The sequence below is a fragment of the Daphnia pulex genome, chromosome 1 (genome assembly GCF_021134715.1).
Source record: "Daphnia pulex isolate KAP4 chromosome 1, ASM2113471v1".
Taxonomy (NCBI): Eukaryota; Metazoa; Arthropoda; class Branchiopoda; order Diplostraca; family Daphniidae; genus Daphnia; species Daphnia pulex.
In genome coordinates this window covers 7,863,377-7,886,872 of record NC_060017.1, presented here as the reverse complement: position 1 = coordinate 7,886,872, position 23,496 = coordinate 7,863,377, and the positions used below count along the sequence as shown (strand labels likewise).

The window sequence follows — 23,496 nt, the reverse complement described above, 5'->3', positions numbered from 1 at the left end:
CTAAATCATTATTTCTCATTGGTTAAAAGTAACGATAGTTGGGTAGCGTCTGGCTATTGTTGATTCAAGTCCTGATTGAAGAAAATTGGTCGACGTTGACGTCGGTTCCGATAAGATAATATTCAATACAATATTGCGGGTCAAAGTAATTTATGTAAACAACCTCAATGAATCCAGGATGTATTATATAAGATTTAGTCCGCTTAATTTGCATTTTACGAGAAGAGCTTGAAGACGAGGTAAATAACCGATTATTCAACTGCTGTGTATTATCAAATCAAAAGTGAAACAGGAGAATTATTGTTCAAAAATTGGTCTCAGACTGATGAATAAATGGAGGTCACTCCCAAATAAACCCCAGCAGGCCTTGTGACGTCAACGATATATAACCTTAGTTAGCCTTGGGATTCGTATGCTTTTCTTTTTCAATCTCTTTTGTTGTAGTTGATTGCGGACATTTCCCCTTTTTGCTGCTGGCGGCCGATTCTGTTTCCTCCTCCTTCACGACCAAAAGTTTGTGCGTGTGACGTTTGGAGGTCGACTCCATGTAATCCGGGCTATGACGAAGTTCCGGCTTTTTTCTTATTTATGCTCTTCAGCTTTCCCTCCTCGTATCCCACCTCACCACCACCACCCGTCAGACGTCAGGTGAGTTTCAATGGGGAGAACCCAGGGAAGAGAAAACAACGTTGTTATTTAGTAACTCTGCCACTTACCAATATCGTGAAAGAAGGCCGCACACTTAAGCAGCGAACCTAGCGGATGATCTTGACAAGTTCCAACTTGTTTATGATTTGCATCGAGTTTTCTCCAGTCTTAAGTATTTGGATTTAATGGTGAAGGGGTTTTTTGTAAAAATTTGATGATTTATTTCTTCAATTTGAATGATCAGATTTGAATTGGAATAGTTGAGTAAGATAGATGGCGTTGAGAGAGCCCCATGAAAGTTGCCAAGTCACGTACGGTGTTGGCATCACGTTGGCGACATTCAAAGGGGGAGTTGGTAAAATGACATAACAACTCAACCCTCCTTTCCTCCGCCTCACGAGGCTATCAGGTTCTTTAACTCCCCCCAGTAAAGAGGTCCGCCTCCCTCGTCTATCTAGCAGCAGGAGCCCCAATTTATGGGTCCGGACCCTTTTCTCTGCTGTTATTTCTTTTTTACTTTAGGCTTTTATAATAAGAGAGACGCATACATATTGGGAAATCTCCCCTTCGCACACAACGTAGAGGCTAGCGAGCAGCTCTTGGTGCTTTTTATTTTAGTAATACATCAGATTGTCGACTCAGTTGCGAACCGTCCTTCCTACCAGACTTGTCGCAGAGAATTTCTCTCTCGTTGGTAGGTTGATTTTCTTCTCTAATCTGCGTAGTTGTGATTTTCTTTGAGTGAAATCGTGTTCAGCAGCGCTCCTAGCTATTATCGGATTAGCTCAAGTTTGTCACAGCGACTGAAACACATTTTTATAAAATTTTTCTTTTTTTTTATGGTATTTTAAACATAGATCAGTGGGAATAAACATCTCGACGTATTGCACGAATCACTGTGGCGTTCAGTTTGTGTTTATGCGTGCGCGTGTGGAATTAGAAAAGAAATCTAACAAAAAAAATAGAAGAGAAAGGCGATCAGCTGTTGTGACGTCACCAGACAACTTTTTCTCTCTTTGAATTCGACAAGAACAAAAGGAAATAAGACGGATTCATCTCGTGATCCATAGGACCATAGCCAAAAAATTGCAAAATCTCTTGCTTCAACACAAGAAAAAAGCAATCTGTAAAAATACATTTGAGAACGAAGATTTTGTTTGGCTAGTGGCTACGACGACGACGAGGTCGTATTAAACGGAAAGGCAACGTTGTTGACGCCATAGACAAAAACTTTTCCAGCTGGTCATCACATCCTCAATCGAAAGCGCCCTCTCGTACTCACTACGCCCCAGACCTTTTTCTCTGCACAGCCTGCGAGCTTCTCTCTTTGTTCCATTTTCGACTTTTCAACATCATTCAGGTGAATCATCTTTTTTGCAATCGATTGATTCTGTAATTCAACTTTTACAGTGGTTCATTTAGTGGAGAAATTTCGCGTGATTTTCTTTGTTTAAATGGGGTGTGTATGTGATGTGTGTGAGTGTACCAAGAACCACGGAAGGATAAGAGAACCGAGGGGGGTCGTCAAGGCCAAGTCAAGGCTCAACTTTTGAGACCTGTGTTTTACTAGTCGTCGTCGTCGTTTTTGCATTAAAGAAAGATTGTTTTACTGACTCCTGCTTTTCTTCTCTCCTTGCTTAGGTTTGACTGCTTCTTCATTTTGGCCAAGTAACTCTGCAGTTTCGCAATCTGCACAGAGTTTGAAACAGAAAACCCAAAGACCTTTCATCCAAATAATATGGAACAGGAATCCAACATGCAAGCTCCTCCAACCCTTTGCAGATCAGGCTGTGGCTTCTATGGAAATCCTGCCACCGATGGGATGTGCTCAGTGTGTTTCAAAGAGGTGAGTTTCCTTGATTCTATTCGACTATTTTTAACTACCATTCTTCCTGAATTAATAAATATAATTCAACTAAATTTTAGGCTGTGAAGAAGAAGCAACAGCAGCCTCCGTCTCCAACAAGCAGCAGCACCCAGAGCACAACCAGCCCTGGCCGTAGCAGCCCTACTTCCATCACCACTGTGGCCTCTAACAGCTCAACATCCTTGATCACAACGGGGACCTCCCTTCCTGTTGCTTCACCTGCAATACCTGTACCTTCCTCTGAGAACAAAGAAGTATGTACACCATGATTTTTCTTTTAAAGAGTTGGAAATCTCAAGCTCCATCCAGAAGTCTGACTAAAATGTTTTCTACAAGGTTGGAGCTGCCTCTTCCACCCTGTCTGCTGCAACCAGTAGTAGCAGTTTGAGCAGTTCAGTAGCTGAAGGTGACAGTGATGCTGCTGAAGCTCTCGATAAAGACGGGAAAAAGAAGAAGAACCGTTGTGCTACGTGCCGTAAGAAGGTTGGATTAACAGGTACACGGTCGTTCCTTCTCTTGTCTTGAAATGATGAACCCTCAAACAAGTTGCTTAACCAAATTCCGAATGTTTCGTAACAGGTTTCGAATGCCGTTGTGGGGGACTCTACTGTTCTGTGCATCGATATTCAGACAAACACGAATGCTCGTTTAATTATCGTGAATTGGGAGCAGAGGAAATCCGCCGAAACAATCCGGTGGTGGTCGGCCAGAAAATTCAAAAAATCTGAGGCACCACTTGACTATTTTGTCCTATACCACCACCATCAATCCTCCATGCCCTCTTCATTAACCCTTTATTTTTTTTATTACCAAGTAAAGAAATTCGTTTTTTGTGCTGCACATAGCTCCGTTGTTATACTGGAAGAGGGTTGCTTATGAAAGCTAATTAGAGCATCTTTCACTTCTATTGTACAAATTTAGGACAAAATAACTTGGCTTATTCCGTTCGAATTCATTTTGTTTTCTTTTTTCATCGCTACCTCTTTCCTACCTATATTTCAGAAGGGGTTGAAAAACTACAGAATAAGCAGTTCTTAACATCTTGTTGGATGACCTAACGTGGGTAGAGTACCACCACTCCCCCTTTTCTCCTCCTATAAAATTTACTTTAAACACCCACTTTTTCAATCTCTTTTGGTTTCTTTATTGCGTTTGTATCACCCGGAATATATTCGATCCCGATCTTATTTTTTTTTTCTTCTCTCCCTTTTGAGTTAAGAGTATAATTGGGTATCACAAATTTTTTAAAATATTCATAGGGACGAAATGGGAGTTTTCAACAGAAACATGTGTCAGTGTATGTTGCTAGTGTTGCGTCGCTTTTTGACTAAGGAAATGTTTAAACGCACTTCCATTTAACCACATTTTAAAACATCGTAAGTGGGATTGAACTTATCCATCGTGTGTGTGTATGCGTTCGAGTGTGTGTGGTGTGTGTTTGTATCTACCAAAGCAGAAGCAGCACTTTCTACCGGAGTAGAATGAAAAATTAGATCGCAATCAATAGTTGATTCTTCATTTTCACCCCTTTAATTTCCTGTGCTGTGGATATTTCGCTTCGTTGTATTGTACTACCGTTTTTCTCCCTGCAGTTGTATTTCGGAAGTGATTCAATGATAATACACTAGTTTTTCTTGTCATTGTCTTTAATATATTTTATTTCTCAATTTTGGTGAAACATTTCAAAAACTAACAATTTGCAATAAAATTTTATGACAATGGGGAATCATCATCGTCATCAATCATCATGGTTTCAGCACGTCGCCCAGAACAATTTACCAATAATCTATGGATTAGCCCGTGTTTAAATGCAGCGTACAATAGAGCTGCGACCAATATTACGACTAGAATTGGGACTACTATGTTGACTGCTAATGCGGCGGCTAAAAATTTATAAAGTTATGAATTAGAATACTACAATAACGATAATCTTTTCATACAAGTAACGACGAGACTTACGATCCTTCGTTGAATCCGACACAATCGTTTCGTTAGCTTTTGGCTCAGATGATGAAAGGGTTGATACTTCTTGAGGTGGATTTTTTACAGTAGAACAAATTCCACTGTCATCTCTCGTAAATTCTGTAATGCACCGGCATTCGCCTTCATCGGATTGACCAACTTGGGAGCACGTTTCTTTTTCTCCGCATTCAAACGGCCGATATAAAGAACATATTTTGTTCTGGTGTTGGCGCAATTGCCCTTTCCCGCACTCAAGTTGCAGATTATTAATTATTTGTTTCTGTGTGCAAGAAGAACCAACAATTTTCTCATTTTCTGGAGCATTCTCACATCCCATAAGTATCAGGCCTAAGACAACTGAATTTGAACTGCTGGAAGACTTTTTCAAATTAACCTTTAGGTAACCCTGCCTTTTAATTTTTTGGCTTGAGGAAACAGGAAAAAAGTAACCTAAAATATGTCAAGGTGATTATTTATTTTTCAGTGGTTTCAATAAAATGAAACATGCATCACATACCAGGAATGGCTTTTTCTGTTTGGTCATTAAATATTGCACGCCACAAAACTACTCCTGAGTTGGGAATATTGGCATTTATTTCAATTGCTGGATCATTATCACATGTGGCAGCCAAACCAACAGAAAATTTGAAATTCTAAAAAAAAAAAATTTGCTCATCACAGATATAACAGAATAAAGAAATAAAATACATTACTTCAGCTACTGATGCACATTGCACAGAGGAACAATTTCTTCCTGTTATACAACTTGTTTCAGGTGAACTCACATAAGGTAAGGAATGGATTAATTGGTCAATTTCTGGACAGCTTTGATCAAAACCTGTAAGTAAATGGAAAAATTACCGCGAGATTCGAGAAGGATACAAGCAAAACAAATTTACCGTTTAATTTGTAGACCATTAAACTTATAAAAAACAATCTGATGAAATTTAAAGATAGCATTTTCCGCACTTTCAGTAGTCCAAACAATTAGAATCTCCAAAAATACTGTACATTTGATTCATCTAGAAAGAATAAAATTAATGATTACACAACAAAATTCCTTTTTATTATTATGATAACGTTTGCTCAAATCTAAAAACGAAACAATTTGCATAAGAGCAGACGACAGTTAAGAATCGATGTTGTTTGCAGATCGAAAGTAACGCATATCGAATGCAAAATTTTGGAGCTCCAAAGCAACTCGAATTCATTTCTAATTTTCTCACCGGATTATTGAGTCATCGATCTGAACTCTTTGTGTGTTTACTTGTGACTAAAAGCCCACCACTTCTTGAGGTGGCAAATTAGTGGAGTAATGGCGTCAACTTCTTCACAGGACGCTTGGTACCTCGCCCTATTAGGGCTGGCTGAACATTTTCGAGTTTCGACGCCTCCAAATATTCGTATGTGTGTACAGTGTCTTCAAACTGTATTTAGTTTTAAACCTCCACCACGTGTAGAAGCAAGAACACATCTTCAATTGGGAAACATTCTTGTACTTTACACAAAAAATGTTGATTTGGCCCGTTCTCACTTGGAACAAGCTGTGAGTAACACTCAAGATTAAACCTTGTTATGACTCATTAATGACAAATCTATCTTTTTCATCAGTGGTATCAATCACAGAATATTGCTGCCTTTGACGACATCAAATATGAATCTGCAAGTCTTCTGGCAGAACTTTATGAGCAACAGAATCAAACCAATCTAGCTAAACCTTTGTTGAGAAAAACCATAGAAATGTCTCAACAGAATGTTTTCTGGCACTGCAGATTACTCTTCCAGCTAGCTGTAAGTACCTATAATTATTGGCACACACATTTTGTAATTGATTTTCCCATTTATTGATTGTGTTTTTCTCTCCAGCAAATTCATTCCAATGAAAGAGATTATCTGTCAGCCTGTGGTCTCCTGGGAGTTGGAGCTGATTATGCACACATTTCTGGAGCCCAGTATTCTAGATTATTGTTTACTCTCAGCAAATGCATGGTATTACAAGTTGCTGCCACAATTACTTTTAATGATTTGCCAAGACACATTTTCTTTTCCCTTAGTTACTGCTGATTGATAAAAAGTTCAATGAACTTCATCCCCTACTGGCCCAAGTAGGACCAATTATTGATAACTGGCAGGGCTCTCTTCAACAAAAAGAATATCTTAAAATATTCTTTTTGGTCCTGCAAGTAATATTTTTGTTCAATTTAATTAAAAAAACAAAAATAAACTATACAGTAATTTTATAGGTGTGCCAATGTTTGATGTCTGGGCAGGTGAAGAGTGTTAAACCATACTTAAAACAACTGCAACAAAGCATTCAGACCATTACGCAACCAAATCTGATGCCTAGTGACGAAGGTAATTTTGTTTAGGAAAGTTCCATTAAAACTTTCTATTTCTTAACCGCCACAACATTTACGATTAGATGTGTCAGCTGGGAATTCGGGTGATATGTTTGTATGGATGTCGAAAGAACATCTGTGCGTTTTGGTTTACGTTGTGACAGTTATGCATTCGATGCAAGCCGGCTACATGGACAAAGCCCAGAAGTATACAGAGAAAGCGTTCCTGCAAATTGAGAAACTCAAACGTTAGTGTCCAAATCTATTTATTGTAATTGTCCAAGAGAATAACTGATTCATTTGTTTTTACAGTATCTGACAACCGGAGTATTTTAACCTCTTTCCACATTCTTCTGCTCGAACATTTGATTCTGTGTCGATTGGTCATGGGTCAAAAAGGTCAAGCTATTAGGGAAGTGGCAACAGCAGCCCAATTGTGCGCTGCAGGGCCTCCTCGTTTGCTTGCCGCTCATTCAGCACAGTTGCATACTTTGCTGGGCCTGTATGCAATGAGCATGAATTCTATGGAGGCTGCAGAAGCTCAATTCAACGTTGCCCTAAGAGTAGGATCAATGAACAAATTTTCCCAATTTTTCTTTTTCCAATTTTTTCTTTTATTTCAGAGCACAACGGATCGTGAGCTATGGACATTTGCAAATTTGAATCTTGCCATCGTTTACTTGCGAATGAAACGTGAAGGGGATTTTAATAAACTTATCGAAAACATCAACCCTGAGACGTTGCCGTCACACTCGCACAGCTTGCGAGCAGCCGCTTTCTACGTTCAAGGACTGCAGTGTTTCTTCCAAGCTCGATACAACGAAGCAAAGTATGCAAAATTACACCACTCATTAAAAAATAAATAAAAATCTTCATTACTCTTTTTTGTTCATGGATCTTCCTAGGCGCTATTTGAGAGAAACGTTAAAAATGGCCAATGCTGAAGACCTAAACCGCCTAACTTCCTGTTCCCTTGTGTTACTCGGTCATATTTTCCTCTCGTTGGGCAACAATCGCGAGGCAATGAACATGGTCACGCCGGCAATGCAACTGGCCTCCAAAATTCCGGATGTTCACATCCAACTGTGGGCGTCAGCCATCCTGAAAGGTAAGTCATTCGATAACTTGGAACCTTATTTATTTCAATGTCTAATTTTCGGTTGATGTACGATAGATTTGTATCGAATGTGCGGCGACGGAGGGAGAGAAGCCGAGGCGTACCAAACTCACGCCAATTTCTCCCAGCTACTTATGAAGGACAATTATGCATCACACCAATCTCCAGAGCATGCACTGATTACGTGGATAGAACAGCCACTCGCCTCTTTTCTTCAGCTAGGCACTAATAATGCCAATAACTTGGGCGCACCCAGCACCTCTAATATGATCATGCCCACTCCCGGTTCTTCCTCTCTCATGTAAAATCAGCGCAGGTACGTCACATACTTTCTCAAACCACCCCCAAAGCCCTGTAAATGATTGAATAGAGTGTCTCGTTCTTGTTTCCTGGTCTGTCGTGTTTTCCCTGTATCTCTTTTCTTGCAGTAAAGTTAATTGAATTCGATCCGGAAATTCGATCTTAATTGTTTTCGAGGTAGTGCTTGATCCGTCTCCTCACGTTGCAACGCAAGGTAAAACTTGAACCCACTCCTTACGTTGCAAACACCAAAGGCTATTGTAAATAATCGAATATTTTTCGACGCGACATGTTAACTTAAAAGCTCGTTTAATGTATAATTTACTTTACATCGAGGCCAAAGTTGTTTGATTCTACTGCGTCTGGATTTCAACGTCGTCATTTCCCTCCCTCCTATTCGTTCTCTCACTCCATGTATTTGATAACAAAAGTTTCGAATTCATCAATCCTTTCCTCCCCCCCCCAACCCTTATATCCCACTTGTACCATATAACATAGAATGCGTTGTATATGGCATAACTCAAAATACACACACACGCAGCCGCGTGCGCGGATTTTCCTTTTTTACAAAAATAATCTTTTTCTCTAGTAGTATGCTTCCGTCAACAACAAGAAGACTGGCCTGTTATATTTTACTACAGTCTCCTGCAGTCAATTTATTTTTAGGCTCCTAGGGTCCTACCTCGCTCTACTCGTTGCAGTCACATCTGTAACGATCATCGTTCGGAAGTTCGAAGGGGAAGATCGAATTAGCCGCCGACTTGGTATCATCATCATACATCAAGCACACACAAAAAAGTAGATGGATAAAGAAACCATCTATTTTATTTTGTTTATTTTTTATTTTTTTTTCCTCCATGATATAGAAGTTTCGGTGGACAGCAGAAAAGAGGCACCAGCACCCGCCTACGGATGGATCGTTTCGACGGTATAAAGGCGGCCATGGCGCAGGCAGCCGAGCTTAGTCGGGCGTTGTCGCTGCTGCTAAACAGACGCGTGTTTCGTTCACTCTTTTTCCACATTATCTTACTAAATTAAAAGTAAGTTGGCAAATTGTATTTCACGTCAAAATTTTACTTGATCTTCATAACTTGACGAATGTTTATTGTTTTCTGTTCCAGTGTCGCTGACTGGTGATATGGAGGAGTACGTGGTGAGTTGTTCTTCATTGTCCATTTTGTGCCTTTTGTGCCCATGACGTCATTTTTGCAAGCCTTGCCTTATGGCGAAACAGACAAGAGTCAATTCAAGGACTTTCAAATTTGACTTGAAATTCTTTCCTTGCACCACAAGAGTCTCGAGTGAAGAATTTCAATTGGTTAAACTAGTATCACTAGCCGGATCGCCGGTTTAGTTTAGTCGATTATTTCCCGATTACTTTAATTTCGTGATTTGACACTTTGCGGAATGAAAGGTGCAAGAAAGACCTTGCGGACCATGACGTCGTCATTCACGTATTTCTAGACAGTCGAAGCTTGTAGTAGTAGACCGGCTCACCTACGCATACATTTGAATGTCAAACGAAAGACACGTACGGAAAAACTACCAAATGTTGTGGTTGATTGAAATTCAATTTCGTGAATCATCAGTCACCTTGACAAGTAACAAATGTGGAATGTATATGCGGATGGTGCCGGTTGTACTCCGTATATCCACCGGCGGCGGATTAGAAAGCAGCAGTCGGCGGATGTTGTAAAAGCCAACAAAAACCACTAACCGGGTCTGATTCGTAGGAGTTTTCCGCCCTTTACAACATTTCCTCGGGTTCTTTTTTGGTTATGGGAGTCATATTTTTGTTGTCTCCCCCGATTCGCCATGTTTTCGGACACAGAAGAACCGCTCTTCCGTGAAAAAGAAAAGCCAACCCCAAAAAAAGTAACTGGGTTTTCTTTGACGTGTCTAGACGTCAAAACCTCCGAAAAAAATGAATTCTCCCGAACCTTGTGTGGTTATAGTGTAATCATCTTAGAGTCCGGTGGGGCAGCACGTCTGCGGTACAAACCTTGCGGTCGGGTCGAATTTCTCATTCAATATTTGGTACGATATTAAACAAACGAATATATATGGTAAGGTCCAATCTTGGTACCTCAAGTCCTCATTCGTAACTTGATCCATCGTTGGTTAAACTTGAGATTGGGAGGTTCATTGGCCGCCAAGCAACGTGAACAAAAAAGAAGTTGTTCTCACGCCAACGATGTATTTAAGAAAAAAAAAAAGAACTGCGTGATCGATCGTTGTTTCTATAGTCAAATCTTGTACTGGGTTGCAAGTCGGACTAGACGGAAAGTATACATCATCTAAGCGAAATGCTATAAAAAAAAGGAGATTCTCTACAACAACCCAAAAAACCTTGAGCGATAGTATAGAGACGGTAGAGAGAGAGAGACACCCTGGATCCAGGCCAGCCGCAGAGCCACGGTGGCCCCATAACCGAAAGCAGGTCGCGTGTGTAACGGCGTCGAGGCCGACCGTCTGCGGCCCGGAATCAATACAGCTGTGTGTGCTGTTACTCGTTAACACCCTTCCATGTGCGTACCCGTCACTTTGTGTTCCGTGAACAGTAGCGAAATAGTAGGAACATTTATCACAAAATGTTCTTTTAGGGAGGACCGCAGAAGCCATGGGTTTTTTTCAGAATAGTGTGTATGAAATTTGAAGGCTATATATATCCGTGTTGGTTGGGGATCACGGGGGCAAAAGATATCAGAAAAAGAAAATTGCACGCGCATTGTTTTTCGCCGCCATAGCGGACGAGGGCGTCGGGCCAATGTTGTTTCCCTGCCAACTTTGCGACGAATAAAGAATTAAACGTGACGGTGTTTGATTCCATAAATTGACCTAACCGTGTTTCTCCAATATAACCCTGCTAATTTAAAAATTTTGTTGTTGTTATAGGAAGTGCCAACTGTGCTGCCTGCAGCCAATTTCGACCCGGTGGCCGACGCCCATGCATTGTAAGTGTTTTTCGACTTCTTTTATTACAGTCCAGCATGGACATTGTTGCATTGCTAATTGGAAATTTTAATTTTTTTTTCCCCGCTTAATATTCATACAGGCGAGCTGCCATGAAAGGATTCGGTACGGATGAACAAGTCATCATCGACATTCTGTGCCAACGATCCAACGCCCAGCGCCAGGCCATCACCGAAGCCTACAAGAAGGAATTCGGTCGGGTAATGCACTTTCAATTTACACGTCACACTCGCGCCGGAAAGGTTCTATTACCCCTTTCCACACCTTATTTTTTTCCCCATTTCCTTTATCGCACGATTCCAACCTCATTTTTCCATAAAAGCTCTTATTAGACGACGTATACGCTGCTGTAGATCCCGTCCGTAGAAATGCGTTCCAAAATACTCGAACAATTATTCCGCCAATCCGCCCGAAAATCTTAACTTTATAAAAATTCATCTGACATTCCTGATATTGATCACGATTCTATTAGACAGAAATAAGTTGACTTTCTGTTGCAAATGATTGTTAACTGAATAACCTTCTAATTTACTCTGATCGCGTGCCAGATAATGCCGATCACGTAACGGATCGCGTTTGTTCCAAAACGTGCGTGCTCTTTAACATGGTACGATATGCGAATCGATAAAGATATTGTGCGCCCCGTAAAATTCGTACGGAAGAAAACGTTCTTCCACGTAGTTTTTCAATCAAACAATCAAATGTACACTTTTTAATTTCAGTAGACCCTAGGGAACATTTGGGCAAATATTTTCTTTTAAATTTTGACAGGCAAAATTCATCTCATCATTTCATAACAACGTCCGCTTGCTTCATAACCGTTAAAACTCTTCTGCATGATGTCAGGGCTTCTAGTTGGTGATGGTAGTATATTTACCTTTAAATGGCTTTCATCCAAGCTTTCATCCATCCGTTGAAGCCTTCGATCAATCTTTGTGTTGGGAATTTTGCTTTTGTATCTTGTCCAAGCGAACATGTGCTAAGTGTTCGTCTCTCCTCTTTCCAGGTCGAAGAGGGGAGCAACAAAAAACCCAGGGTAAATCAGTCAGAACCATCTACCACTTCCGAATGCGTCCGCTCAGCTCCTTTCCCTCCTCGGCAGTAAAAATGTCCTTCCAAAAAATGAAATGAATCCAACCATTCATCTTTTGGCAAGAGTTGATCAAGTGGTTTATTTAAAATAGCGAACGTTTGCCGATTATTATTTACATAACTTGTAACTGGTTTTCGTCTTGATGTTATGAGTCTAGACGGCAAATGTAGTACGGTACCAAAATCATCACCCTGTCCATTGTTGGCATTCTTTAAAGCAGGATTTGATTGCTGATCTGAAAAGTGAGCTAGGTGGCAATTTCGAGAATGTCATTATTGGACTCATGTTGCCAACTGATGAGTACTGCGCCAAGCAACTGCACAAAGCCATGAAGGGAATTGGAACCAACGAGGATGTCTTGGTCGAGATCCTCTGCTCCCGCCCCTACGATGAAATTGTGAAGATCGCTAGCGCCTACGAAACTAGTAACATTGATTGAAAATGTTAATCAACAAATGACATTTTTTAATTTCGTATAATTTTGTTTATTCTGAAATTCAGTGTACGGAAATTCATTGGAGTCTGATGTTCAGGGAGATACATCTGGTCCATTCCAGCGATTGCTCGTCATGGCTCTCCAGGTTCTTTCCATTTGTCATTATTTACAATAACTTATTTTAAAACCCACTTGATTTATGCTGCATATAGGGAGTTAGAGATAATTACGCTTATGATCCAGTCAAGGCGGCCGAGGAAGCCCAAACTCTCTACAATTCTGGTAAATAATCAAACACAAATCTTGTATTCATTTTTAATTTCTACTCAATAAATGCTTGCAGGTGAGGGACAAGTAGGAACGGACGAGAATGCTTTCGTTGAAATTTTGGGTCACGCCGGCCAGCGTCATGCTTACCTTATCTTCCAAGAATACAAAAAGATTTCTGGCAAGACCATCGAACAGGCTATGGAATCCGAAATGTCTGGAGAGATTCTTAATGGTCTTCTAGCTATGGGTATGTTCTCGTCGCTTGTATACATTAATAACATCCAAATGTTGGCATTAATATGGCCAAACTTTTGCCCAACTCAGTGAAAACCGTCCACAACCGTCCAGCTTACTTTGCTGACCGTTTGGAGGTAGCCATGAAAGGTTTGGGTACGGATGACGACGCTCTAATCCGCATCATCGTCAGTCGCTGTGAAATCGATTTGGCCAACATCAAATTTGAGTATGAACGCATCCAAGGCAGAACGCTTCTAAGCGCAGTCAAGGTAAATCAATTACTGCACCTCTCTAGTTTTTTGGAATCGTGAGAAATTCGTGTACAGTTGAAATCCAACCGATCCTTGACCCTTTTTTAAAAAATACTTACTTATCGGTTCATTCGACTAACGAATCAACTTGGAATTGAAAACGACCCATTATAATTGAATGTTTTGCTTGCTCCTTTGTGCATTTTGTGTGATGATGCTTGCCCCTACCCAAATGTGTACGACTACATCAATCTTAATCGATGCAGAGCGAGGAAGAAGCGGTAAGTCGACCAGGATTATCGAGTTCATCAATGCACTTCTTAGTATCTTCCTTCTCGATAGTCTTTTAACCTTAAGCACTTTCGATGTTTCTAATACCTTTAAACAAGTTAGACCCATCGAAATAGAAACATACCAACTAGATTTCTTTTCCCTTTTAGAGCTTTGTGGCTTTATGACGTAAATCATGGCTTGTAAAACTGTATTTTGACAAATTTCTTTTTTGACTGATTAGGGTGAAACTTCCGGCGATTACCGTCGCGCTCTCCTTGCCCTTATTGGATCTGCTTGAATTCAACACTCTCACACGATCCGGGCCGTTGAGCACCACTGCGAGCCCCCTCTTCCAGTATCCAGGACTGTAGTCACACCCTTATTCGTGTTTACTTATTTGTTATCGTTGTTTTCGTGATTCTCACGTCACTTTGGTAAAAACAAAACTGGTTCATTGGTCATCTGTGGGCTTTGCAGCACGCGCTCTTACTTTTTTACATCCGTCAGAGTTGTAGCGAATTCAAACTTTTACTCTTCATGACGGTGGCAGTTTCCATCACCCTCTCCTCTACGAGTCCGCCTACTACTCCATTTTCCTCTGACGTTTATACCAATGGCCATGGTCAACATTTTCTGAATTTATTTACTCGCCTCTCGGTATGCTTCTTGTATCTGATTTGGCAAGCTTTTGAATACATCAGTTATTACTGTTCATCTTTCTCTGGAAATAAAAACAAGTTTTGGTTTTATTTTCTACTCTGCCAAAAAGTATAAACATTATTGTGGTTTATAATGAAATATTTTGACAATTTGAAGAACCGATTTGGTTTTTTATTGCAAGGTCGTTGATATCTGCCGGTTATACGGATGAAAAATACAAACGGCAAATGGCCTTGTTTCCCAGTGAAGGTTATGAATGGTGTCAGATTTTTGCAAGCCATACTTTCATCCTAAACAAATACGTGGGCATATCAAAGATAGATTTGCAAAATAAACTATGAACATGTAAGGAAATGTAGGCAAGGCCAAAAAAAAAGTGTAAACCTGTTATTTGCGTCTCCGATTAAAATACCAAATGTCTTGGGTATAGTGCAGATGAGTGCACGCTACAGGTACATAAAGTTTATGTAAATTCTCAAGAATAGAAACTGGTGAAAACCAGTTTTCTTTAGCAACCGTTTTTGCCTTTAGGGTCGTTCGCCAGTCACCTTAACGAGATTCCTAGCTCAGTAGCAGTTCGCTTGCTGTTCGTTCACCAAGGTTTTTTAGTTTCGCTCCAAAAGTCGCAGCAGTTTTGACAAACAAATATGTGTGTTGTGATTTCTTTCTTGTCTTAGCACTTTTAACCGTCTACGAATTTGCAAAGTAATTCGTCCTTAGTTATTGCTACCGTTTTCTTTTATTGTTCAATTAGTACTAATTAAATAATCCTTTTCGTTTGATTGCTGGTTACGCAGTGTCAGTGTCGTGGGATGTTTTCAACGAGAACGTCAAGGTGAATTTATTTTTCCTTCGTTTATTGACGGGAAATGGTGTGTGACTGTGTGTGTTTAATAGGAATAATTTGCAAAATAGTTTGTCGTGAAGGGCTCAATTGTTACGTGCTTTGTCATTTAAGGAATTAAGCAGCACATTGTGCCAAGTTTTTATAAATTGGTTTAAGGTTTATCCAATTTCTTACTATCACATGCATCCATATTGAGAAACTATTCCTATCACCGATTCCTAGTTTAACTGGTTTCGTATCCTTGAGTGCAATCCTGTCTTGTCTTTTAGCCCCTTGGCATAATTTTTTCTTTTTAATTACTTTTTAAAAATAGGAATTTCCAACTGTCGTGCCTCTGCCTGACGACGAATTCTACCCATTAGATGATGCCAAATCATTGTAAAATATTTATTTTCTCACTTCTTTACTTCCTGTTTATTTTGATTGCTAATTTCACAACACATTTGTGGGATTTCCCCGAGTAGAAGAGCAGCTGTGAAGGGATTCGGAACGGACGAGCAGGTTATTCTCAACATACTGTGCCAACGATCCTCCGCCCAGCGCCAGATCATAATCGAATGTTACCACCGCACATTCTTCCGAGTAAAAAAAGATTTCTTTTTACATTTTGATCCATTTCTGATGCGACATACGCAGTATAAACAGTGGACTACATGTAGCAATTAAAACACGACTGCTTTCCTTGTCCTACTTTCAATTCCCGCGGTTTCTGACACGGTTTGCAATGAGTGAGCTGAGCGGTTTCACGTTGACACCTGCCTCGCTTTCTTTGGCGGATACAATTGATGTAGACCTTTAGGCTTTTTCCGATGCGCAAAATGAGTTCAATGACCGACTTTCTTTCCAGTACTTGATTGCTGATCTCAAAAGTGATCTGAGCGGCAACTTTGAAAATGTGATTGTCGGCCTCATGATGCCTACGGAAAGGTACTGCGCACATCAATTGCACAAAGCTTTCAGGAGTAAATCCCACGATGTCCTGGTGGAAATCCTTTGCTCCCGATCCCACGAAGAAGTCGCAAAGATCGCTACCGCTTACGAAGACAGTATAAGATTTTTAGATTTTAAATTATTTAAAAACGAATTCTACCTGTTGGGTTCTCTTCTCTTAAATAACAGTGTACGACTCTTCTCTTGCAAGCGACATTAAAAAAGGTAATTTTCTTTATAGTTGGTTGAAAATAATTACTATTGAGTTTTTAATTCTTAATCAGAAACGTGTGGGTCATATCAGCGATTGCTCTTACTTATCCTTCAGGTTGGCATATTTTTCATCTAGCCTTAATGCCTTATGTTATTGATGATATTTACACGAAATTAAATTTGTAGAAATTGAACGACCAATCATGCGGTTATGGTGATTTTGCTTACGATCCTGACATAGCAAGCCAACAGGCACGAATTATCTTCAAAGCAGGTAATAAGGCAAACTGCATCTTGACAATGATTAAGATTTAAATGTTCAAATATCCAAACAAAAAGTGAAGGGAAATTTCAGAACGGACGAAAATGCCTTCCTTGACATTTTCGGCTATGCCGCTCAAAGGCGTCATCAGACTTGTCTAATCTTTCACGAGTACCAGCGGATTTCTGGTAAATCAATTGAAGAGACTCTGAAATCTCAAACGTCCGGTGTCCTACTCAACAGCCTTTTAACAATTGGTACGTTTCCCCTAATTGATGTTTATTTTTATTACGAGCGCTTCATGTTTTGGGTGTTTTCCTTGCAGTGAAAGCCGTTAACAATCGAGCGCTTTATTTTGCCGAAAGGTTACACCGCGCCATGAAAGGTAAAAATTATACGATTTGTATTATTATGCAATTCATTAACCAGCATGCATTAATGTCAATAAAGGTTTGGGTACTGATGACAACTCTCTAATCCGCATCATCGTCAGTCGCTGTGAAATCGATTTGCTCAACATAATGTTCGAATATGAACGCATCTATGGAAAAACACTATTTAGCGCAGTCAAGGTTAATTCGTATTCTTATCACGTTTTCTTTCTGAAAATGTATAAAAATTACGAAAATCTATCGATTCCAATTAATTGGATTTTTCAACTGTGTTTATAGGAAGAAACATCCGGTTATTATCGTCGCTCTCTTCTAACGATTATTGGAATGGAGCAGCTGGTGAAGTCGATGCCATCGCCATCATCCTGTTGTTCTTTGACTTCTCTGTCTGACAGACAGATCCCATGGTACCAATCGCAGCAATCCTTAGGCTGGCACATAAGAGAAACCATACGGAAATTTCAGAATTAATTGGAACAAATATTTTGGACGTTAACAGATACTGTAATTTGGCGTTAATTGCGCGACCCGACACAAAACACGTTTGGTTTTCATGATCAAAATTCTGGCCAATCTTTTTTGACAACCTCAACTCCAAAGAAAAAATTAAGGAAAAACAACTTTAAAATCGTTCTCCTGCATAAATGATTTTAAAAATTCATATGATCCGCTGCACATATATCCCATTGCTTCCGCTGTAAGCTAATAACTAATAATAAGCTCATTTTCGAGCTGTGTATTGTTGAATACAAATGATATTGTCAAATCTGAAACGAAAATGAACTTGTTCAAAGTAAATTGTTCTCCTTATCCAAATAAGGAAGACGAAACCAAACAAAAATGAGGAAAACAGCTGAAGGTATTCATCTTTCGATTTAAAATTTACATATCTAAGATCTCGCAGGCAGAGAGAAGGACTTGTTACATAACAAGAATAACCGCTGATGAGCTTTAAAAAAATATGATTTTCATCATATCTTCGTCTCAACTCAATTTTGGTCCGATTCCAAATACTGTCTAACAGCGGATCGACATGTATCATTCGAATAATCTTGTGAATAAAAAAAGAATGCCCAGAGGGAAGCTTACGTTTTCCCCCATTTCGTTGTCACTTTTCACCCTTTTAAGGAACTTGTTTTCAACTGTGGCTTGATAACCTTCAATTGTGAAACAGAGTTTTCTGAAAACTGGATTAATTTAATGTTGCTCCACCTGCTAGACAGACGTGTGTTTTATTCAGTCTTATTTCTTCAACCCCTGGTTTCTGATTCGTCTATACAATTTTATAGTTGTGTTTTCTTTTTTAGTGATTTCATCGCATCCAGCCGCTAATAATTCGAAAACAGAAATGACACTATGGTGTGGCGATTATGGGGAGTACGTGAAGGTAATTAGTATCTTTTTAAAATTTTAAGTTGTGCAATACTGCGTCATTTCCAAATGCTGTATCTTCTTTTTTTAACACAAAGGAATAAGGCTAATTTGAGATTCATACCCTCTAGGCCATAGCCTAAATTAGAATTCTATACCTTGATGAAACTTTGTCATATGGCCAAACAAATGTGGGTACCTGGCATTAATGTTTCGGCTAGGTACTGCAGTGTTAAATGATTAATTTTGGGGGAATCCCCAACGTGAGAAGTACATTGTGTAACATCCACCCACATATCTACCCACGTATTTACCCGAAAATTTGCTAATCATAACGGTGCAACCACGAATTTATACAAGAGGGCGCTGTAGATATAAAAGCTATGTTTCGTTGACTAGTAATAACCATAAGACCATAAAAGCAACCACCAATATTTTAGAAACTCAATTCAAAAACAGGTTTTATTGTTTATTAGGAATTCCCAACTGTGCATCCAATCACCTTGTTCGATCCGCTGTCCGACGCCAAGGCATTGTAAATTATTTCTTTCATTCGAATTGCAGTTATACGTTGCAAATTCTAATTTAAAAAAAAAAAAAACACGGAATGTCTTAATATGTAAATTTTTCAGGCGAATTGCCATGAAGGGATTCGGCACGGACGAACAATCCATCATCAACATTTTGTGCAAGCGATCCAATGCCCAGCGCTTGGCCATCGCGGAAATGTATCACAAGGAATTTGGTCGGGTAGGGTAACGATACATTTGTGCTCATGCCAATCACATCCTATTATTTTTCACGCGCTTATTTACAAACAGGATTTAATTGCTGATCTAAAGAGCGAATTGAGTGGCGATTTCGAGGATCTCATCGTCGGTCTGATGATGCCAAAGGATAAGTACTTGGCCAAACATTTGCGCAAAGCCATCAAAGGGATTGGAACTAGTGACGACGTTCTGGTAGAAATCCTTTGCGCTTATTCCTATGACGGATTAATGAAGATTGCAGCTACCTATAAAAGCAGTAATATTTACATTGAGTGCTCTTTATTATATCCACACATCAGCAATATTTTTTTCTTGTTTTATTTTTAGTGTACGGAAAATCTCTGGACGACGATATCAAGGAAGGTACAGTATCCTTTTGTTAGAAATTAATAATAAAATCTATTATGTAATATTGCTAACTTGAGTTTTTTTTAAATCAGATACTTCCGGGTCATTTAGGCGATTTCTTCTCAACACTCTCAAGGTTTGAGAATTTTTAGATTCAAACTCTGGAAAAGTAGAAAACAATTTCGACTTTTTTTTTGTCACAGAAATGCACGGACTCGGTCATGGATGGCGGAGAAAATACTTATCACTCGGCCAAGGCACAAGAGGAAGCCAGAATTCTCTTTAAAGCCGGTAAAAATCATTTAACATTTTAGACCACGACTGTAATTGTTTTCTAGCAAATCCTTATTATTACAGGTGAGGGTCAAATCGGGACCGACGAAAACGCTTTCGTTGACATTTTGGGTTTTGCCGCTCAAAGGCGTCGACAAACTTCCGCCATTTTTCAAGAATACACCAAAATATCAGGAAAAACAATTGAACAAGCCATCACCTCGGAGATGTCTGGCGAAATTTATAATGGTTTACTTGATATGGGTATCTTTTAAAATAATTAATTGCATTCGGATCACAACGAACTCCAGAATTTTGTTTTTTTCGACAGTCAAAATCATCCGCAACCGACCGGCCTTTTTCGCTGAGCGTTTAGAATTGGCCATGAAAGGTTTGGGTACCAATGACGACGCTCTAATCCGCATCATCGTCAGTCGCTGTGAAATCGATTTGGTTAATACCAAAGTGGAATACGAACGGATCTATCATAAAACACTTCACAGCTCAGTCGAGGTAATTTCTAACGGCATGCGCTTATTGGATAAGAAGACGAATATAATTATAACAATAATGGATCTCTTATTTTTAGAGTGAAACGTCTGGCGATTACAAGCGAGCTTTGCTGGCTCTCATTGGCCCTCCTTCTTTTAGTAGCGAAGTCGCAACTCCATTATTTTATTTGTGATCCGTCTAGTGAATCGTGTGTTGACTTTTTACTTTGAAACCGGAAAACATTTTTCGATCGCCATTATCTTTCTTAATATTTATCTTTCTATCCGCTTAACATGTAAAATGGCAAAAATGAGACGAGATACTGGTTTCTATTTTCACATGATGGATACTCGTTTTTAAAGTTTCTTTTCTTCATAATCTTGTGCATGTTGACTGAAAAATAAACATGGATTAAGCTGGAAAAAAGTCATTTTTGTCTCTCGACTATAATTTACCTCCCAGTCATGGTGAATCAATGATCTCTCTGGGAGCCTCAGAGTTTTTATTCCATTCTTGACGCTTGAGGTAATTTTGGTGAATCTGCAAAGTAAATGGACTGGACAAACGTAGACTTGTGGTGAATGTTAATTGCGAAATGGTTCGGGGATTTTTTTCAGGGTGTGTTCACTTTTGCACAAACCCTGAAAACCAGTTTTGTCTTGGTCAACCGCTTGTTGTTACTAAGGTACACGCTCTCCATTTTTTTCCCCGCAAGGTTTTTAATGAGCTGTCTATCCCTCAAGCTGGAAGACACGAATCGATTTCCTACTCTCTTTTTTTCACAATTTTATCGAGCCCACACAGTCATACATATTCTTCAAAGTAAGTATAACGCAAATGAGGAGACTTCAATTTGGAATTTCTATTTCACTGCTGTGCTTTTTCGTTTTCAGTGTCGTTGCCCAGTGATCCTGAAAATAATGGGCACATGAAGGTGAGTAGATAGATTCCCAAATTTGTGTAAATATCTTAATTTTTGCACATTATTCATGATGCGTCTAGGAAGTACCAACTGTGATTTCTTTACCGGCAACTTTGTTTGACGCGATGGCTGACGCCAGAGCACTGTAATTGTTTTTCCATTTTTGTTATGAATTATTTTGATTAACAAATCAATGCTTTTCAGTCGAGTTGCGATGAAAGGCCTCGGTACAAATGAAAAAGTCATCATCGACGTTCTTTGCCACCGATCAAACGCCCAACGTCAAGCCATTTCTGAAGCATTCAACATTGAATTCAATCGGGTAACTCTTTTCTATAGTTCCTTTTTCTCTATCGCGCGAATATCAGTCTGAAAATATTTGCTGCGAACATTTGACATCAACAGGATAAAACTAACAAAATAAGCGCTATATAAATTTAAAACGGGATAAAACCAGACTCGATCAGACTTTGAGTTGCGCATTTAATTTGACCAAAATTGGCATTCTGTTAAACAGGATTTAGTTGCTGATCTAAAGAGCGAAGTGAGCGGCAAATTCAAAAGTGTTATTACCAGCCTGATGTTGCCTGCGGTAGAATACTGTGCCAAGGAACTACACGAAGCCATCAAGAAATTTGCAAGAAAAGAGGCTCTCTTGGAGGACATCAGCCTCTTTGGATCCGACTCGGAAACTCTGAGCCTAGCCTCAGCCTACGAGACAAGTATGATCGAACACAAATAAAAGTGTTTACATAATTATTATAATCAATTATATAACAATAAATACATTTACAAAGATGTCATGGCGGAAATCCTCTTCACCCGGTCCTACGAAGAAGTCGTAAAAATCGCAAACGCTTACAACACCAGTAACATTTTCTAAAATTCTCAAACATATTTTGTCTTGTTGCGTAATATTTTTTTTTTCTCTTCTGAAAACAGAGTACAAAATCGATCTGAAAAGGGAAATTAAGCAAGGTAAAAAAATTTATATTGCAATAGCAATCAATGTGGTGAAACAAAATATTTATAGGCTACTCATCGTATTTTCAAATTTAGATATTTCCGGTCGGGTTCAAAAGATATTTCTCAAATCCCTTCAGGTAAAATCATTTGAGTTTTAAATGAGCATACTGATGAATAACTGGGATTGGGATTAATTTAGGAAATTAAAGATCCGACAATAGATTCTGACTCAGTCGCTAGCGCACAAGAAGAGGCTAAACTTTTGCTCGACAAAGGTAGATATAGGCAAACCAACAAACATTTGATAACAAATTTAGCTCTACAAAAGAAGATTAAGTAGGAAAAGAGCACAGCAGCACGGACGAAAATCCTTTCGTTAACATTTTGAGCTATGCCATTCAAAGGCGTCGTCTGACTTCGGTTATTTTCCAAGAGTATGCCAAAATTTCCGGAGAACCAATTGAAGAGACTCTCAAATCCCAAGTGTCTGAAGACATTTTATTTTGTCTTCTTGAAATAGGTTCATTCTCTTTGATATTGATGTGATTAAACACAAATTTTGTACAGTATATATTTTCCTTTCAAACAGTTAAAATAGTTCGCAACCGACCGGCGTATTTTGCCGAGCGTTTAGAATTGGCCATGAGAGGATTGAGTACCGATCACAACACTCTAATCCGCATCATCGTCAGTCGAAGTGAAATTGATTTGGCCAACATCAAGTTAGAGTACGAACGCATATATGGCAAAACACTTTATGGTTCAGTCGAGGTAATAAAAAATATGGATGCGACACAAATTTCTTTTGACTGCCGAAAAATAAATGACAAGTGCAATTTCATTAATTCGCAGAATGCAACTTCTGGCGACTACCGCCGCTCCCTCCTTGCTCTCATCGGACCCCCCGCTCTCAATCACGAAATTGCAGTACCGCCAATATTTTTTATGTAACTGCAGCTGAGAACTTGAGGGGAAATTTGTACGGCTATTATGCATGGTGGACACTGATAAAAAAGCGCTTCTTTTTTGTTTTGACAAGGGAAATACATATTTGCATATACAAATCTTCATACGCCTGCGATCACTTTTTTCTTTTAGTTCCTGTTCTGCGTTCATTGATTGTTGGTTCTGAATTGGGGGAAGAAAACGCGGATGAATAAAATCATACTTAATTCATTTCTTATAATTAACTTTGATTAGTCAATACGGGATAGTAATGGGACACATATATGGTGAAGCTGTAACGAACTTTCAAATATAACAAAAATAACATCCCGAGGCTCT

At 39.3% G+C, this 23,496-nt stretch overlaps 7 protein-coding genes across 19 annotated transcripts; 6 read left to right on the top strand and 1 right to left on the bottom strand.

Moving 5' to 3' along the window:
- The first annotated feature begins 1,028 nt into the window (after positions 1-1,028).
- On the top strand, positions 1,029-4,155 carry LOC124188766 (AN1-type zinc finger protein 6-like). Of its 2 annotated transcripts, XM_046581620.1 has the most exons (6): positions 1,029-1,342; positions 1,506-2,008; positions 2,290-2,494; positions 2,575-2,769; positions 2,852-3,011; positions 3,095-4,155. In XM_046581620.1, exons 3-6 carry the CDS (start codon positions 2,387-2,389, stop codon positions 3,241-3,243), a joined length of 612 nt encoding a protein of 203 aa, XP_046437576.1. In that variant the 5' UTR covers positions 1,029-1,342; positions 1,506-2,008; positions 2,290-2,386; the 3' UTR covers positions 3,244-4,155. The 2 variants fall into 2 exon arrangements, with proteins under 2 accessions (XP_046437576.1, XP_046437568.1); XM_046581612.1 differs by having other exon boundaries at positions 1,029-2,008.
- LOC124188761 lies at positions 3,911-5,603 on the bottom strand. Its single transcript, XM_046581598.1, has 5 exons — positions 5,377-5,603; positions 5,191-5,315; positions 4,995-5,130; positions 4,475-4,927; positions 3,911-4,398 (listed from the first exon to the last, which is right to left on the bottom strand). The coding sequence occupies exons 1-5, from the start codon at positions 5,435-5,437 to the stop codon at positions 4,226-4,228; spliced, it is 948 nt and encodes a 315-aa protein (XP_046437554.1). The 5' UTR covers positions 5,438-5,603; the 3' UTR covers positions 3,911-4,225.
- Positions 5,604-5,610: 7 nt separating this feature from the next.
- Positions 5,611-8,797, top strand: LOC124188644 (MAU2 chromatid cohesion factor homolog). Of its 2 annotated transcripts, XM_046581441.1 has the most exons (10): positions 5,611-6,023; positions 6,089-6,268; positions 6,344-6,466; positions 6,532-6,660; positions 6,721-6,832; positions 6,900-7,064; positions 7,129-7,379; positions 7,440-7,645; positions 7,722-7,924; positions 7,991-8,797. In XM_046581441.1, exons 1-10 carry the CDS (start codon positions 5,793-5,795, stop codon positions 8,236-8,238), a joined length of 1,848 nt encoding a protein of 615 aa, XP_046437397.1. In that variant the 5' UTR covers positions 5,611-5,792; the 3' UTR covers positions 8,239-8,797. The 2 variants fall into 2 exon arrangements, with proteins under 2 accessions (XP_046437397.1, XP_046437388.1); XM_046581432.1 differs by having other exon boundaries at positions 5,633-6,023; positions 7,129-7,645.
- Positions 8,798-9,143: 346 nt separating this feature from the next.
- LOC124188712 (annexin B10-like) lies at positions 9,144-14,478 on the top strand. Of its 8 annotated transcripts, none has more exons than XM_046581529.1 (12): positions 9,144-9,273; positions 9,355-9,386; positions 11,129-11,187; positions 11,289-11,406; positions 12,213-12,242; positions 12,520-12,724; positions 12,801-12,880; positions 12,948-13,017; positions 13,079-13,252; positions 13,330-13,511; positions 13,760-13,774; positions 14,008-14,478. In XM_046581529.1, coding segments are annotated over exons 1-12 (1,023 nt in total). In that variant the 5' UTR covers positions 9,144-9,272; the 3' UTR covers positions 14,065-14,478. The 8 variants fall into 8 exon arrangements, with proteins under 8 accessions (XP_046437485.1, XP_046437477.1, XP_046437515.1 ...); XM_046581521.1 differs by having other exon boundaries at positions 12,517-12,724; XM_046581559.1 differs by lacking the exon at positions 12,213-12,242.
- Positions 14,479-14,980: 502 nt separating this feature from the next.
- LOC124188677 (annexin A4-like) lies at positions 14,981-17,849 on the top strand. 3 transcript variants are annotated; one of them, XM_046581494.1, is made up of 13 exons: positions 14,995-15,131; positions 15,224-15,261; positions 15,587-15,651; positions 15,738-15,855; positions 16,121-16,319; positions 16,393-16,428; positions 16,488-16,531; positions 16,603-16,690; positions 16,756-16,935; positions 17,004-17,063; positions 17,129-17,250; positions 17,350-17,477; positions 17,570-17,849. In XM_046581494.1, coding segments are annotated over exons 1-13 (1,080 nt in total). In that variant the 5' UTR covers positions 14,995-15,130; the 3' UTR covers positions 17,571-17,849. The 3 variants fall into 3 exon arrangements, with proteins under 3 accessions (XP_046437442.1, XP_046437450.1, XP_046437456.1); XM_046581486.1 differs by having other exon boundaries at positions 14,981-15,131; positions 17,350-17,849; XM_046581500.1 differs by lacking the exons at positions 14,995-15,131; positions 15,224-15,261; positions 15,587-15,651; positions 15,738-15,855 and adding an exon at positions 15,865-16,060 and having other exon boundaries at positions 17,350-17,849.
- Positions 17,850-18,256: 407 nt separating this feature from the next.
- On the top strand, positions 18,257-20,750 carry LOC124188701 (annexin B10-like). The gene is made up of 10 exons (XM_046581508.1): positions 18,257-18,457; positions 18,918-18,976; positions 19,074-19,191; positions 19,263-19,467; positions 19,539-19,574; positions 19,652-19,695; positions 19,763-19,850; positions 19,917-20,096; positions 20,164-20,345; positions 20,422-20,750. Exons 1-10 carry the CDS (start codon positions 18,419-18,421, stop codon positions 20,515-20,517), a joined length of 1,047 nt encoding a protein of 348 aa, XP_046437464.1. The 5' UTR covers positions 18,257-18,418; the 3' UTR covers positions 20,518-20,750.
- A 256-nt stretch (positions 20,751-21,006) lies between these two features.
- Positions 21,007-23,280, top strand: LOC124188656 (annexin B10-like). 2 transcript variants are annotated; one of them, XM_046581452.1, is made up of 12 exons: positions 21,007-21,146; positions 21,218-21,258; positions 21,327-21,391; positions 21,451-21,568; positions 21,764-21,968; positions 22,044-22,115; positions 22,189-22,224; positions 22,306-22,349; positions 22,412-22,487; positions 22,550-22,732; positions 22,802-22,983; positions 23,065-23,280. In XM_046581452.1, the coding sequence occupies exons 1-12, from the start codon at positions 21,047-21,049 to the stop codon at positions 23,161-23,163; spliced, it is 1,221 nt and encodes a 406-aa protein (XP_046437408.1). In that variant the 5' UTR covers positions 21,007-21,046; the 3' UTR covers positions 23,164-23,280. The 2 variants fall into 2 exon arrangements, with proteins under 2 accessions (XP_046437408.1, XP_046437417.1); XM_046581461.1 differs by having other exon boundaries at positions 21,009-21,146; positions 22,553-22,732.
- The last annotated feature ends 216 nt before the right edge of the window (positions 23,281-23,496 follow it).